This window comes from Elephas maximus, chromosome 14, assembly GCF_024166365.1.
Source record: "Elephas maximus indicus isolate mEleMax1 chromosome 14, mEleMax1 primary haplotype, whole genome shotgun sequence".
Classification (NCBI taxonomy): Eukaryota; Metazoa; Chordata; class Mammalia; order Proboscidea; family Elephantidae; genus Elephas; species Elephas maximus.
Genome location: NC_064832.1, coordinates 34499325 through 34516015, shown reverse-complemented (window position 1 = coordinate 34516015; position 16691 = coordinate 34499325). Strand labels below are relative to the sequence as shown.

At 43.6% G+C, this 16691-nt stretch overlaps 1 protein-coding gene across 1 annotated transcript in view; it reads right to left on the bottom strand.

Annotated features, from left to right (window-relative positions):
- Nucleotides 1-16691, bottom strand: part of ERICH6B (glutamate rich 6B) — a 79876-nt gene that overhangs the window by 45910 nt on the left and 17275 nt on the right. Inside the window, exons 3-5 of the mRNA XM_049852900.1 lie at nucleotides 16486-16667; nucleotides 3352-3432; nucleotides 2732-2770 (exon numbers count right to left, since the gene is read on the bottom strand). Of these exons, the coding sequence (XP_049708857.1) occupies nucleotides 2732-2770; nucleotides 3352-3432; nucleotides 16486-16667 (302 nt within the window). The remainder of the gene's footprint in view (nucleotides 1-2731; nucleotides 2771-3351; nucleotides 3433-16485; nucleotides 16668-16691) is intronic.

Sequence of the window (16691 nt, the reverse complement as noted above, 5' to 3'; positions counted from 1 at the left end):
TTAAAGATTGAGAATGAGAGCCTGGCTGCGGCCTTGATAACTCAGCCAATTCCCATCATTTGTGATTGCCGTATTTTACGATATTACAAAATGTTACAATTTTGAATAATACGCATTCTGGAAATGAAAAAGGTAGGTGTTGATCCAGGGAAGAAGGTGAACTTGGCAGCTCTGAACGTTGAACAGCAGTTTTAGGAGAGTTCATTTCAACATAATAATTAATCTTATTAACATCAGCCGGCACTGTCTGCATGACAAGCCCCCCACAATGAATAAGCTGCAACACAGCTATAACTGTGGCTGAATCCGGAAGTGAAAGCTTTACTTCTAATTAACTTTCCCTTGGGGATTTCTGTCAACCTCTTCTTCTGTTCAAGTGAGATAATTATGTCCTCCTGGGGTCGCTCCCAGGGAGAAAGCTTAGGGTGGGGGAAGGGTCGGCCAGGGCTGAGTGGTGGCCCTTCATTCAGGGCCTGGGCAACCTGCAGCAGTCACTGAGCCCCTTTGCACCCCAGTTCCCTCGTCCGTGTGATGGGAAAATAGACTCATGGTGAGGGCGCTCAGAGCATCAGTGCTAACACAGGCAAACGCCTGGCCCTGTGTGTTCTACAAGTGGAGCAAGTCTCCCTGCTCTGATTAAGACACATCTATAGGGTGGCTAAGAGTCAGAATCGACTTGATGGCAACAGGTGGCTAAGAGTCGGAATTGACTCGATGGCAACAGGTTTGGTTTTTGGTTTTTTAATTCTTCCTCATCCAAATGCCTCTCCTCCAATGGTTTTCTAGACAGACCAGCAGTTCCTGAAGTTGGGATAGATGTGTGGACTGTGCATATTTGCCATGTTGGGTAGAGAGGGTAATCCCCAGAGTACATGAGAAAAGAGAGGAGGAAGCAGTGTGTGATGAGCCCATGGGCTCATGGCCTGACTCTGCGGATAAACCAGCACAGAGATGGAACTCCCCTCTTCACTCCCTCGGCCCTTTCTCAGGGTGAGCATCCTGGGCAGGGAGGGCCCGGGGATGGTAGGCCTGGTGGTTGCCACGGGCGCCACTCTATACACTGTTCTAAAACCTTGCTACTCACTGCTAACCAAAAGGTCAGTGGTTCAAACCCACCAGCTGCTCAGCAGGAGAAAGGCCTGGAGATCTGCTCCTGCAAAGACTAGTCTATGCCCGGACAGGGAACACAACAGTGAATCCATGATGGAGCAGGAGAACAGTGGGATGCAGATCTTAAATTCTTGTAAAAAGACCAGGCTTAATGGTCTGACTGAGACTGGAGGGACAGTGACAGTCATGGTCCCCGAACCATTTGATAGCCCAAGTTTGGAACCATTCTCAAAACCAACTCTACAGACAGGGGTTGGCCTGGACTGTAAGATAGACAACGATGCTGGTGACGAGTGAACTTCGTGGTTCAAGTAGACACATGAGGCTATGCGAACGACCCCTGTCTGGTGGTGAGATGAGAAGGAAGAGAGGGACAGGAGCTGATTGAATGGACACGGGGAATATAGGGCGGGGAGGAGGAATGTGCTGTCTCATTAGGGGGAGAGCAGCTAGGAGTGCACAGCGGGGTGTGTATGGGTTTTTGTGTGAGAGACTGACTTGATTCATAAACCTTCACCTAAAGCACAATAAATAAATTAAAAAAAAAAGACTAGGAAACCCAAAGGGGCAGTTCTACTTTGTCACACGGGGTCGTCGTGAGTCAGGATTGACTTGACAGAACACAACAACAACAGTGACCTTCTGGGGGAGAGGTGTGCTCTTGAGTTTGAAAGATTTCTTTGATAAGCCCTGGGAGGGGGTAGTAGTGGGAGGGGCAGGGTTGAGGGGGCACTTTGGGGTGTGCGTATATGTGTAAGACCTGATTCCCATCTCTGCTCCGCCAGCTTCAGTAACAACAGACCCTAGTCCCTGAACTGCTTTCCAACGAGGATGAGTCTGTTTCAGCGGAGGGCTTTTGCTTAGCGGAGTGCTGTGTACAAATTAGGACTCTGCTGCCATAAGGATTTTCCTCTGTCCTTCCCCAGCAGAGGACTCAACTAATCATTGTCGTGGAGTAAACTCTGATTTATGGCGACCCCATGTGTGTCAGAGAAGAACTGTGCTCCCTAGGGTTTTCAGTGGAAGATTTTCCAGAGGTAGATCACCAGGCCTTTCTCCTGAGGCACCTCTAGATGGCCTCGAACCTCCAACTTTTCAGTTAGGAGCCGAGTGCATTAACCATTTGTACCACACAGGGACTCTAGGATTCAACTAACCCCTCTTCAGGAAATACTTAGTACATATTTAAGAGTAGCTTACAGTGTGTGTGTGTTTGCAGGGGCTCCAATTTATTAGCTACTGAGGTGCTCTCTGGGGTCTATCTGGGGTACCCATGCATCCCAGTCAAGCCCTGCTTCCCTGACCTCAGGGAGCCCAGCAACTCACTGGACTTCCTTTAAATTGGGAGTCCCTGGTAGCCCAGAGTAGAGGTGTGGACTTCTGGTCCTGTCCCAGGTCATTGTGTTTCCCTTCCAGAGAACCTCTCTCTCTCTGTTCTTGTTTTATCCCCCTTCGTCAGGAAAGATTGAGGAAACACACAGGTGTGGGGCTGTGTGCTGAATGTATCCCCAGCTTGGCCTCTCTAGGACCAGCCAGGGACCCACCCACTGCAGCACCTTCCACAGCCCTGGACACTCTGCGGGGAGTAGTGATCTTTGAATACATTATCTTATACTCTCACCGTTTTCTTCCTCTTTCCCCACTTCAGCTAAAATGTAATCTGAAAAAGAATAAGAAAACTATTAATAGGCTGTGGTAAGGTGAAGTAGGGCTGGCCCTTAATCCGTGAGGGAATCAATTTATAAACCACTTCCTAAAGATGGGGGAGACACAGGGTAGAGATCAAGTAACTCAGGGTGAGAGACTTCTTTAATCTGCAACAGATGCTCAACAAATATTGACCTTCCTCCCTTTGTTCGTATTTCATCTTGCCCACTAGAGTTTAAGTTCTGAGATGGTGTGATGGGTTTTGTTCATCTTTATATCTTGCCCAGCATACAGTAGGTGTACAATAAGTGTCACTGGATGAGCTGAGTGTAGGTAACCCTTTATCTTCCCTCCTAGTGCAGTGATAAATACTGTTTCCTCCCTTTTCCGAATACTGAGTATTTTAGCCTCTGGCTCAGTTTCTTATGAGGCCTTGAGTCTTGACACCGACTACCAGAAATACGGTATTGGCCAGTGACCTCCATTAAGGCTGCCCTAGTCTACAATGACCACAAGAGGGCTTCCTTGGCTGGGGGCCTGCAAATTCTGTGCTTCTTACCTACTGTAAGTAATTTAAACCATCATAAATGATACCTTCCAAACCTGACATCTTGTCCATTAGCTTCACCTTTGAGTCCTCTTGCTCTCCTTTTTGTTTTGATTTTAAAAGAATTGCTGTTAAGAGACAGAGCAGGGTGGCCATTAATAATTTTAACCTCATAGTTCCCATTAAGGCTCTGATTCCTGAGTCTGAGCTTGTTCAAGTCCACTACGAAATTTTTGGGGGTCTAAGGTTCTTTTTTTTTTCCTTCTAAATTTTATTTTTTTCCTTTCAAATTTTGTTGTTGTTGAGAATATACACAGCAAAACATACACCAATTCAATAGTTTCTACGTGTACCATTTAGTGACACTGACTACATTCTTCGAGTTGTGCAACCGTTCTCACCCTCCTTTTCTGAGTTGCTCCTCCCCCACTAGCATAAACTCATTGCCCCCTAAGGTTCCTGCCTAATCTTCGGAGTTGCTGTTGTCAATTTGATACCATATAGATAGTTCCTAGAAGAGTGTAATGCTCAAGGCAGAACTTTTTTACTAGTTAAGCTAAACAATTTTTTGGTGTTAAGATGGCTTTAGGGATATTTTTGATTTAAAGATAACTGAAGGCAATCCTGCTCAAAAACAACTGGATTATACACGACATCAAGGATGGAATAAAGAAATTCATAGAATCCAATGAGAATGAAAACACTTCCTATCAGAACCTTTGGGACACAGTGAAAGCAGTGCTCAGAGGTCAATTTATATCAATAAATACACACATACAAAAAGAAGAAAGGGCCAAAATCAAAGAATTATCCCTACAACTTGAACAAATAGAAAGAGAGCGACAAAAGAAACCATCAGACATCAGAAGAAAGCAAATAACAAAAATTAGAGTAGAATTAAATGAAATAAAAAATAGAGAACAGAAAAACAATTGAGTTAACAAGACCAAAAGCTGCTTCTTTGAAAAAATTAACAAAATTGATAAACCACTGGCCAAACTGACAAAAGAAAAACAGGAAAGGAAGCAAATAACCCCAGTAAGAAATGAGATGGGCAATGTTAAAACTGAAATTAAAAGAATCATATAGGATTACTGCAAAAAATTGCACTCGAAAGAATTTGAAAACCTGGAAGGAATGGATGAATTTCAAGAAACACACTACCTACCTAAACTGACACAAACGGAGGTAGAACAACTACATAATCCCATAACAACAGAAGAGATTGAAAAGGTAATTTAAAAACTCCCAACAAAGAAAAGCCCTGGCGGCTTTACTGCAGAGTTCTATCAAACTTTCAGAGAAGAGTTAACACCGCTACTACTAAAGGTATTTCAGAGCATAGAAAAGGGCAGAATACTCCCAAACTCATTCTATGAAGCCAGCATATCCCTGATACCAAAAGCAGGTAAAGATACCACACAAAAAAGAAAATTACAGACCTGTATCCCTCACGAACTTAGATTCAAAAATCTTTAACAAAATTCTAGCCAATAGAATTCAACAACATATCAACAAACTAATTCACCATGACCAAGTGGGATTCATACCAGGCATGTAGGGATGGTTCAACATTAGAAAAACAAATAATGTCATCCATCATACAAATAAAACAAAAGACAAGAACCACATGATCTTATCAATTGATGGAGAAAAGGCATTTGACAAAGTTCAACACCCATTCATGATAAAAACTCTCAGCAAAATAGAATAGAAGGAAAATTCCTCAGCGTAATAAAGGGCATTTATACAAAGCCAACAGACAACATCATCCTAAATGGAGAGAGTCCGAAAGCATTCCCCTTGAGATCGGGAACCAGACAAGGATGCCCTTTATCACCACTCTTATTCAACATTGTGCTGGAGCAATTAGCCAGAGCAATTAGGCTCCATAAAGAAATAAAGGGCATCCAGATTGGTAAGGAAGAAGTAAAAGTGTCTCTATTTGCAGATGACATGATCTTATACACAGAAAACCCTAAAGAATCCTCAAGAAAACTACAGAAACTAACAGAAGCGTTCAGCAGAGTATCAGGATACAAGATAAACATACAAAAATCAGTTGGCTTCCTCTACACCAACAAAAAGAACATCAAAGTGGAAATCACCAAACCAATACCATTTACAGTAGCCCCCAAGAAGATAAAATACTTAGGAATAAATCTTACCAGAGACGTAAAAGACCTATGCAAAGAAAACTACAAGACACTACTGCAAGAAACCAAAAGAGACCTACATAAGTGGAAAAACATACCTTGCTCATGGGTAGGAAGACTTAACATTATAAAAATGTCTATTCTACCAAAAGCAATTTATAGATACAATGCAATTCCGATCTAAATTCCAATGACATTTTTTAATGAGATGGAGAAACAAATCACCAACTTCATATGGGAGGGAAAGAGGTTCACCAGCCCCTGAGGCTTCATGAATTGGGAGAAGCCTCCAGCCTGACCTATAGCCTGACTCTACAACTGAGTTAGCCTTTTCCGTGGTATAAATCTCTTTATATAGATATTTATATGCTTTACTGGTTTTGTTTCTCCAGAGAACCCAGCTTAAGATGGGGAAAATCGCAGACAAATTTCAAATTCTCGTGGACTCTAGACTTTCTGGAGCCATGGAGGCTGGATGAAACCCTAACACTATTGTCCTCATATAATCTTTTTTTTTTTTTTAAATTTTATTGTGCTTTAAGAGAAAGTTTACAAACCAAGTCAGTCTCTCATACAAAAACTTATATATACCTTGCTATATACTCCTAGTTGTTCTCCCTCTAATGAGACAGCACACTCCTTCTCTCCACCCTGTATTTTCGTGTCCATTCAGCCAGCTTCTGACCCCCTCTGCCCTCTCATCTCCTTCCCAGACAGGAGCTGCCCACGCAGTCTCATGTATCTACTTGATCCAAGAAGCTCACTGTTCACCAGTATCATTTTCTATCCCATAAAAAAAAAAAAAAATTATAGTCCAGTCCAATCCCTGACTGAAGAGTTGACTTTGGAAATGGTTCCCGTCTAGGGCTAACAGAAGGTCTGGGGACCATGACCTCTGGGGCCCTCCTAGTCTCAGTGAGACCATTAAGTCTGGTCTTTTTATGAATATTTGAGGTCTGCATCCCACTGCTCTCCTGGCTACTCACAGCAGATCCCATCATGGAGGTGACCACATTATATCAATTCTCATCATGGAAGTGATCACATCATCATACAACTGCCAAACTACATCATAACTGCCAAACCACTGAGAATCATGGCCCAGCCACGTTGACACACAACCTTATCATACCCTCTTTTGATCAGAATTCTTCTATGAACTCTTTGATCAAAATGTTCAGTAATGGTAGCTGGGCACCATCCAGTTCTTCTGGTCTTATGGTAAAAAAGGCAGTTGTTCGTGGAGGTAGTTAGCCACATATTCCGTATCCTCCTTCTATTCCTGACTCTCCTTCTTCCTTTGTTGCTCCAGGTGAATAGAGGCCAGTTGTGTCCTGAATGGCCGCTTACAAGCTTTTAAGACCCCAGGCACTAGGCAAGGAATTAGGAGATACACTGGAAGCTAATTAACTGGGATGTTCCGTGAAACCATGACCCTAAACCTCCAAGGAATCAAATCACGGGAGGTGTTTGGTTATACATAAGCAGCTTCAGCAACTAGTCTTTTTTTTTTTTTTTATCATTGTTATAAATGTATGGATCACACAATTTGTGCCAATTCAACTTGTTACAGGTGTACAGTTTATTGACAGCAATTACAACAATCAGCTGTGCAACCCTACCCTTAATCAATGCAATTTTTCTATCACCATTAACCACTTCCCTTCCCCTTCCTTTCCACCCCTGGTAACCACTAATAAACTTTAGTCTCTATACATTTGTCCTTCCTTATCTTTATATATAAGTGAGGCCATGCAATATTTGTCCTTTTGTGATCGGCTTATTTTGCTCAGCTCAATGTCTTCAAGCTTCATCCATAATGTAGCATGTATCAATACTTCATTTCTCCTACTGGCTGAACAGTATTCCTTTATGGGTATGTACCACATTTTGTTTATCCATTCATCTGCTGATGGGCATTTAGATTGTTTCCACCTCTTGGCTATTGTGAATAGTGCTGCAATGAGCATTGGAGTACATATCTCTTTTTGAGTCTCTGCTTTCAAGTCTTTTGGTTATACACCTAGGAGTAGAATTGCTGAGTCCTGGGGTACTTCTACTTTTAGTTTTTTGAGGAACCACCACACTGTTTTCCACAACGCTGTACCATTTTGCCTCCCCACCAGCAATGGATACGGTTCAAATTTTTCCACATCCTTGCCAACATTTCTTATTTTCTGTCTTTTTTTTTTTTAATCTCAGCCATCCTTCCACCCACTGTCGTTGAGTTGATTCCGACTCATAGCAACCCTACAGGACAGAGTAGAACTGCCCCATAGAGTTTCCAAGGAGCGCCTGGTGGATTTGAAATGCCGACCTTTTGGTTATGAGTCGTAGTGAAATGGTATCTCATTGTGGTTTTGATTTGCATCTCTCTGATGGCTAATGATAGTAAGCATCTTTTCATGTGTTTGGTGGCCATTTGAATGTCCTCTTTGGTGAAATAGACATTTGGTGATCGGATTATTTGTCTTTTTGTTGTTAAGTTGTTGAAGATTTATATATATTTTAGTTTTTAGATTTTTGTTGAATATATGATTTCCAAAGATATTCTCCCAGTCAGTACCTTGTCTTTTCACTTTTTTGGTAAAATGTTTTGATAAACAAAAGTTTTTAATTTTTATGAGGTCCCATTTATTTATTTTGTCTTTTAATGTTTGTGCTTTTGTTATTAGATAATCCATTGTTGAAAGCTAGGCCTGAGAGCATGGCTCTACTTATTCTTCTAAGAGATTTATGATTTTAGTTTATACATTTAGGGCCTTAATCCATTTTGAATTTCTTTTTGGTGTGAGGCACGGATTCTCTTTCATTTTTCTGCAATTCTGAAATCCAATTTTTCTGGCACCATGTATTGAAGGGGAAACCTGGTGGTGTAGTGGTTAAGCACATTGGCGGCTAACCAAAAGACCAGCAATTCAAATCCACCAGGTGCTCCTTGGAAACCATGTGTGGCAGTTCTACTCTTTCCTGTAGGGTTGCTATGAGTCGAAATTGACTTGATGGCAACAGGTTTGGTTTTTATTTATTAAGAGACTCTTCTTTCCCCATTGAATGGACTTAGCACCCTTGTTAAAAATCAGTTGACCATGGATGTGTGGGTTCTGAGGTTCTTTCTTAACACCCAAGACTAATCAAACCAGTTGCCACGGAGTCAGCTCTGACTCCTGGTGACTCCACGTGTGTCAGAATAGAACTGCGCTCCATAGGGTTTCCAATAGCTGATTTTTCAGCAACAGCCAAGCTTTTCTTCCAAGGTGCCTCTGGGGGGTGGGGGGGGGTGGGCTTGAACTGTTAATGAGCTAAGAATGAGTTAATCATGGACACCACCCAGGGACTCCCAAGAGTAATCAACGGAAGAAATCTGGCGTTGGAAGGCACTGCTGGCATATTTTGGATGCCACCTTCACCCCTTCTCTTCTTCTTCAGCTTTGATAACTTACTCCAGGACTGCAGTGAATGAGCGGTCAGAAATTGCAGCCCCTCTGGCCTTCTCCACTGGTCACCATGGGGACTGCTTGGGTCCCCAGGATAGCTAGGATGGCTGGAAGGTAGAGATCTCAGAGATATTCCTCCTGCTGATTCTTGAACCACCTCCATGGCCATGTAGACACAGAACGGAGTACGCTTGTTACTGTAGGAAGAGGGCATCTCTGGTGTTTTGTTGCCAAGATCTCCCCCAAAGGTGCATAACAGGGCTGGTTGGGAAACAGAGCAGCTGTATACAGCAATTCATAATGGGAGGCTATTATATTTTTTGAGAAAGTTTAACAGTTCTTGGTTACCCTTGTTCTATGTCTTCCGGAATCTCATAATCCCTGCTGCTTTTTACCCCATTACTTCTTCCCTTTCTTACCTCCAAACACATGCATGAGCATGCGCGCCCACACACACACACACACACACACACACACAGGGCACACGCACTCTACATTCCATTCTTAATAGCAGAGAGGAGCAGGCCCATGAAGAAAAAGCATAAACAAACTGCTCCATCTACTTATGGGACTGTCAACATTTGAGTCTGCTCTGTGGTGAGGGCTTGAGAGGCTTCCTGGATTCTTGACCATACTTTGCAGAATCAGTATCTAGTAGTTCTTCAGCCTGGGATTGAACACCTCTACAGACAAGGAGTTCTCCAACTTTTAGGAAAACTCCTTCCACCAAGGGATAGCACTGACTGCTAGGAATTATTTCCTTTTCTTAAACTATCTCCCAGAAACTTCCGTGGTGGTCCTGTTTTAGTCCTTCAGTCCATATGGAAACAGTCAATCTCATTTTTATGTGATGGATCATCAAATATTTGAAGACAGTTATTATATCTCTCAGAGTCAACTGCTTTCCAGACTTGCCATCCCTAACTGCTTCAACGGTTGTGTGTATGACATAGTACCCAAAAAAAAAAAAAAAAGTACCCAGGTCTGTCTAAAACCAACCCCTCCTTCTGAGTCCCAGCCAGGCTACTTCTATCCCTCAGACAGCATGGTATCCCCCAAACTGAACATGCCATTCCAGGGATAGCTCCCCAGTGCAGGGTAGAGCAGGATTAACCCTCCTTTTTTTTTTAAAAAAAAAACCCTTTAGCTATATTTAATTTCATAATTGATTTTTCCTGCAGTCACTTCATTTACACTATTGCTTTACTGAGCCTGTGGTTGGTAAATCTACTAATGATAGGTCTTCCCCATCTGTGCTTCTCCATCCTTTTGTTTTTGTGGCTCTAAGAGGAGCATCTAAAATAAGTTGCCATTATATATAGTCTAGCTGGTTCTGGTCCAATGTTTCAGCCTGTCAAGGTCTTTTAGAATCTGATTGTGCTATCTCATCAATCAATCGCTTCAGATGAACTACAAATATAAATACTCCTTCTACATCATGTCTATGATAAACGTGTATTGGACAGACCCTGTGGCTCCCCACTGGAAACGGGGTTTTCTCTGGTCTGTAATCGGTATCTTCAGGTGGTTGTTTAATCAGCTCCCTCTCTCTCTCTCCATCATCTTAAAATAACATCCACCAGATATTTCTACATCTTGCCCCCAAAAACATCAAAGAAGGCTTTGAAAATGAAATGCCTTGTGGAATTTGGGCCTACTGGTTGCCACGAGAGGTCCCTGCACGACACAAAAGGTTTATTCTCAGTTATTAACTGAAAGGTTTGAACCCAAGCCAGTGGTGCCATAAAAGAAAGACCTGGGTATCTGCTTCCATAGAGATTACAATCAAGAAAACTCCGTGAAGCTCAGTTCTCCTCTGTAACACTTGGGGTCAGCACGAGTCAAAACTGACTTAACGTCAACGGATTCGGTTTTTTGGCTTTTGGTTGCCACATTTCCTTGGTCTATTAACCTTGTCAAAAAGTGAACTACAGCCAGTCTTACATGATTTGTTCTTATCGACCCTGTGCTGGTTTCTTGTGGTCATTTTGATCTCAGAATTTGCTCTCCATTGGCCACAGGCTTGTGTTCCCAATTGCCCACAATTCTTCAGAACCCATCTGCATGACTAAGCTATTCTCCCCCTCTCTCTCTATATTCCAGGGTGTGCTTTATCTAGGTCAGGAGGAGAGAGCAGTTTCTATTCCTTTCTGATCTTTTCACCCATCTTTGGTTTCTGTTATTTCTTGCCTAATTTTTTTTTTCAATCTAAAAATCACTCTCCTTCACAGTAAAGTCAAAATTAAAAAGCAGCTGAAGAACTCGACTTTCTCTGAATCATTTATCAACATTGCATTCAAAGGTAGCTCTTCCTGCCTTGACCTTCCTTTTGCTCTAAACATATTTTGAAAGCGCTGCTTTCTTCTGTTGCCGTCTGCAATATTACTATCATTACTCTGATTATGTTTATGCTGATGATTATTATTGGTAAGTTCATTCTGCACTACAGCTTTTTAAATTCTACTCTTATAGTTGACAGCCATTTTCCTACATTCACCAGAGGGCACATACTCATCTTTTTACCCTCTGTATGTGATCTTTTTTTTTTTTTTTTTTTATGTGATCTTTCAAAATCTGAGTCTACTGAAGAGAAATCTGTGCAAACCTGCTAGTTTGTACTTTGGGGAGCATTCCAACCGTCTTCCCCATCTGGCCAGGTGGTGTGAAGTAAAGCACACACTGATACCATTTCCCTCCTCCGTTGATCCCTACCTATGTTTATGTACATACAGAATACGTGTGTATAAACACATGTGTTCAGCCCCCTTCCTACCTAGACTGCTTCTTTGAAGTTGTTGCTAGTTGCTGTTGAGTTGGCTCTGACTCAGGGTGACCTGTGTAAACAGAATGAAACATTGCCTGGTCCTGCATCATCTTCACGGTTGCTGGTATACTTGAATTCATCATTGCAGCCACTGTGTATTTTGAGTGCCTTCCAACCTAGGGGGCTCATCTTCCAGAACTATACGGGAGAATATTCTGTTGTGATCCATAAGGTTTTCACTGTCTAATTTTTGGAAGTAGAAGCAGATCTCCAGGCCTTTCTTCCTAGCCCATCTTAGTTTGGAAGCTCTGATGACACCTGTCCATTTTGGCTGATCCTGCTGATACTTGAAATACTAGTGGTGTGGCTTCCAGCATCACAGTACGACATCGTGGTATGAAAAACTGACAAATGGGAGTAGGACACTCTTTCCTCATGATAATTTGACCTTGAATCTGACTAGCATTCAACACCAATTTCACAAGTATTGCACAAATATTCACGGGTGCTTACTAAAAAAAAAAAAAAAAAAAAATTTTTTTTTTTTACTATGTGTCAGGCATGAAGTCTTGTGGATTTCTACAAGCATGTGTAATGCTCAATGTTAGAATTTCTGGTGTACTTTATGACCCTGCTCAGTGCCTGGATAGATAGACATTTGACATTTGAAGCCATAAACAGTCTTCTGGTCCTTCTGAACACTTCCTTGCATGAGTCACTGGGCATTTCCTGTGTCTTTGGCATTCTTTACCAGTCAGACCTGCTGCCCTCTGTAATAACGGGTTTCGAGGATTTATTGGGGTATTTATTTTCTGCAGTCAGTTCAAAGTCCTATTTGTCAAGAGGGGCCTTGCCATGTAAAATGCAGTTTTTGGCCCTCTGGAGTTGAACACTCCCATAATACAGAATTGTTTTAGAAATAGGAGTCTAGCACCCACAAAATCCATCCTAAACCAGAGGCTCTCTGGGTCTCTAATATTTGTATGCCTAGGAATCATATGGGGATATTGCTAAAAATGCAGATCTCAGGCCTTGTTACAGGGATTCTGGTTATGGAGGGCCGGGAATCTGTATCTTTGTAAGCACCTGGGCGATGGTGATGCCCAGCTCTGGGCCCTCAGGAGCAGCAGTCCCGTGCCTGGTCTCATTCTGCTCACTCTTGTCGGCCCTTTGCCCCTTGCTACCAGCCTTTGGATTGTTTCTGCCTTAATTGCTTGTGTTTCTCCAAACAAGTAAATGTGTGGCTTCTTTTCTGGACCCAGTAGTTTGGCTAAATAGTAGTTTGGCTAAATAGTAGTTTGGCTAAGCAAGTTGCTGTTTTGTAATGTAACGTAATCACATTCCATAATGTAATTTAATATAATCAATCAACCAATTGAAAGAGGAGTTTCATTAGGGTGTGGTCTGCCGCCAGATTATAAATAGATATTTTGGCAGAACTCTCTCTCTCCACTCTGCACTCTCCCCATGGCCTGACCCACGAACTTTGGGATGAGGTCCTGTGGAAGTCTCCAGACTGTTCCCTAACCTATAGATTTTAAACTTGTCGGCCCCTACAGTCACATGAGTCAATGTCTCTCTCTCTATATATACATAAACATATATCTCACTGGTTTCATTTCTCTAGAGAACCCTGACTAAGACAGGAGTCCTTACTATTCAGTCTTCCAACTCCATAAGGCCTTTCCTTCATGTAAAGGCCTCATACCCCTTATACCAGTAACAAGTTGCCATCAAGTTAACCCTGACTCATGGTGACCCTAAGTGTATATGAGTAGAACTGTGTTCCATAGGGTTTTCAATGGCTAATTTTTCAGAAGCAGATTGCCAGGCCTTTCATCCAAGGTGCCTCTGGGTGGTTAGCAGCCGAGCACGTTAACCATTTGCACTACCCAGAAACTCCATACCCCACAGGGATTGCTTCTCCATGTGGCTTTCCTTTATCTCCCCTTGACCCAGAATTGAGCTCTTCTACCTTACTAGAACTCCAGACTTCCTGATTTCCTGTCTCCCTCCTTTCTTTCCTCTTACATCTCTTCATTCTCAGAGAGAAGGCTGATGTCTTTTCCCCTGCTCTTCAAGTATGCGGGCTGCCTGTGCTTAACCCCAAGAGTGAGAAGACACCCTGGGGACTCCCTGAGGACTTTGACTGGCTTGGCACCTTCTCTTGCTCCTAGCCTGGACAACAAGACATTGGTTTCTCGGCCTCCTAGAAGGAAGCCATTCAAAGTGGAATAATCATTTTCCAGGCTTTCTTGGCTGTCTAGACACAAACATACTTCTGGGCTTTGACAGAGACCCAGGCCCCACAAGCTGCTAAGTCTCCCCATTCTTTAGCACTCTTTGCCATAGTTGCTCCATGCCATTGGCGAGACATAGTCATTTACCTATTCCCAGCAAGTTATCCCCAGTTATTACCACTGCTCTTAAGTCTGAAAGACAGATTGTCAACCATAGGCAGAAGGGGAAAGAAAACCTCCTCCAGGAATTTTAGGGAATTGCTTGCTTCTCCCTGCATTTTAATCTCTGCTATAACCATCCTCTCACATAGCTGCCCCTCCATTCTGATCCAGGGACCAGCTAAGTGAAGCAGTTCATATTCTCAGGCAGGAATCTGGGAGATGCTGAAGATGTTGGCTTAGAAGCTCCAACAGAGTTCACACCTTTACCCAGGTCACCAACATCACAGTATCTGATTATAGACATTTACTGTGGGTGGCCAAACTTTTATGAAACACTAAACGTATGAGTCCCTGGGTGGTGCAAACAGTTTGTGCTCGGCTGCTAACTAAAAGGCTGGTGGTTTAAACCCACCTAGTGGCACCGCAGACGAAAGGCCTGGCAATGTACTTCTGAAAAATCAGTCATTGAAAACCTTTTGAAGCGTGGTTCTACTCTGACATACATGGGGTCACCTTGAGTTGGAATCAACTCCGTGACAATTTTTTAAAAATATGTTTTAGATACATCAGTATCTAAAATACACACATACTCATACAGACCAAATATACAGCGTGCTTGAAAACTAAATTAGATACAGACATGACTCTAACCTCACAAATTAAGCTTAAAGACCACAGGATCGTAGATGAGCAGGGCATAAAGCTATGATTGCACCAGGGTCTCTCTCTGGGGGTAGGTCCCCAGTGGTGCGAATAGGCCCTGGTTGCTCCCTCCCTCAGCCTCTCCTCTCTCCCACATCCTTTCCAGCTTCGCATTGGTACTTCTCAGGCGATTACCCAGTAAATGGCTTTCAGAATCCTGCTTCTGAATATCTGGACAAATGCTCAGATTTTTCCAAGCTGTCATGCTTACTGACTTTGAAATGGCTCCCGTTCTTGGGGCTCTGTCAGGGCCCACATGCTGACTAAAGTCCCAAGTGAACCAATTTAGCCTGTAAAATGCTCCTCAAGGTGGCGCCTGCACCCGGCGCTCCTGGCTTGTATAGGCCTGCCCTCTGCCTCTCTGTTTTTTTCTTACAGGCTTCTGGCTCCTAATTTCATTTAATCATATCTGAACCGCAAAACTTAGCGGGCCAGGTGGGGGCAGGGTGGTGAGGGGATGGGGGAATCTAATTTACTGCTGCTATGACTACAAATGTGAAATAAATGTCTGAACTGATGATGGATCGATCACACTGAGGCTGGATTTAAATTATTACTAATGGTGAGAAATTCTGACCAGTATTCCATCACCAGGACCCTAGAGCCAGGCGCCTGTGGGTTTAATTGGGTAGAGGATTAAGATCCTCAGTGCAATCTTGCTGAACTCTCTCCCCTGTGTCTCCCCGTTGTGGCCACAGAAGTTCACCACAAAGAGACAGAGGGCCAGGGTGGACCTCAGCTCCATTTGCCACTCTGCATTTGATTATCTGGGTATTGCCTATCCCTCCAGGGAGCTGGTCTGTAATCCATGGAGGAAATGGCCTGTGTCCCGGGTGGGGGTCGGGGGGCGGGGTGGTGGGGGGGTGGGGAGGGTAGTCCCTTCATTCATGTGGAACATGAATAGGAAGACTAATGAAGGCGCAGGGGAGGGGAAATGGAAAGACTGAAGAAGGTATTTGTTTCAGCACTTTGCTTCTGCTCTTTCTCTGTGGGGGTGTGCAATATAATTTTCTTAAAATGCTGTCTTGACCCAGTTTGAGGGCCCGGTTGGAGGCTGCTCCTGGCTGTAGACTGGTCCATTCCCTTTCTCAAGCAGCGGATTAAGTCCATTCTCCATCACTCCCCTTTATCAGGGTCTCACACTCTGGGACATGATGCGCCCATACAAATTGCCCCAGGCCAGGTACCCAACAACTAGAGACACCCTTATGTCCCCTGAGCTTGCAGAATTATTCAACATGCCCAATCCCTAGGAAGCCCGGGAGACCTAGCTAATCTTGCCCTGCTTGCCGTATATAAGCTGTCTACTTCAGTTCCCACCTGTATGGTTACCTTGTCCCCAGGTTCAACCCCCTATGTGGCCTGCATCATGGCGTGCCTCTGGGAATCATGAGTCTAATAAACCCAGTTACTTTTCATCGCCTCCCTGACCTGTCTGTCCTGCATTTGTACCGGCCTGACTGTCATCTCACGAATCCCTTAGATTAGAGCAGAGTGGGAAGGGTGGAAGGGGGGGCATGGCCAGTAGAGGAGCTTAATGTCTTACCCAAATAGGACTTCAAGACACTCCACTCCACAGGAAGCAGTACAGTACCATTAGCATGATAGACATGCTCAGCCACAATAGTTAACCTACAGGAACTGCCACAAAACCTCCACTGCCCTCCAGCCCCCAGGAGAGCCCTGCTGTGAGCTGGCCGGCACTGTGCAGTTCCCTTACCTGACTTGCTCTCGTAGGTCCATTCTGTCTGAGTGGCCCGGTCCGTCAGGGCCAGCAAAGTTCCACTGCTGTTGAAGCAGAACTTAGGAAACATCAAGCAAAGGGAGGGACACTGGTTGGCAGTTTTCGAAACAGGAATTTGGCAAAAGGGGGAGGATTTAGGGCTTCCACTGTCTGGGGACCTGTCGGAGGAAGCAGAAGGGTCG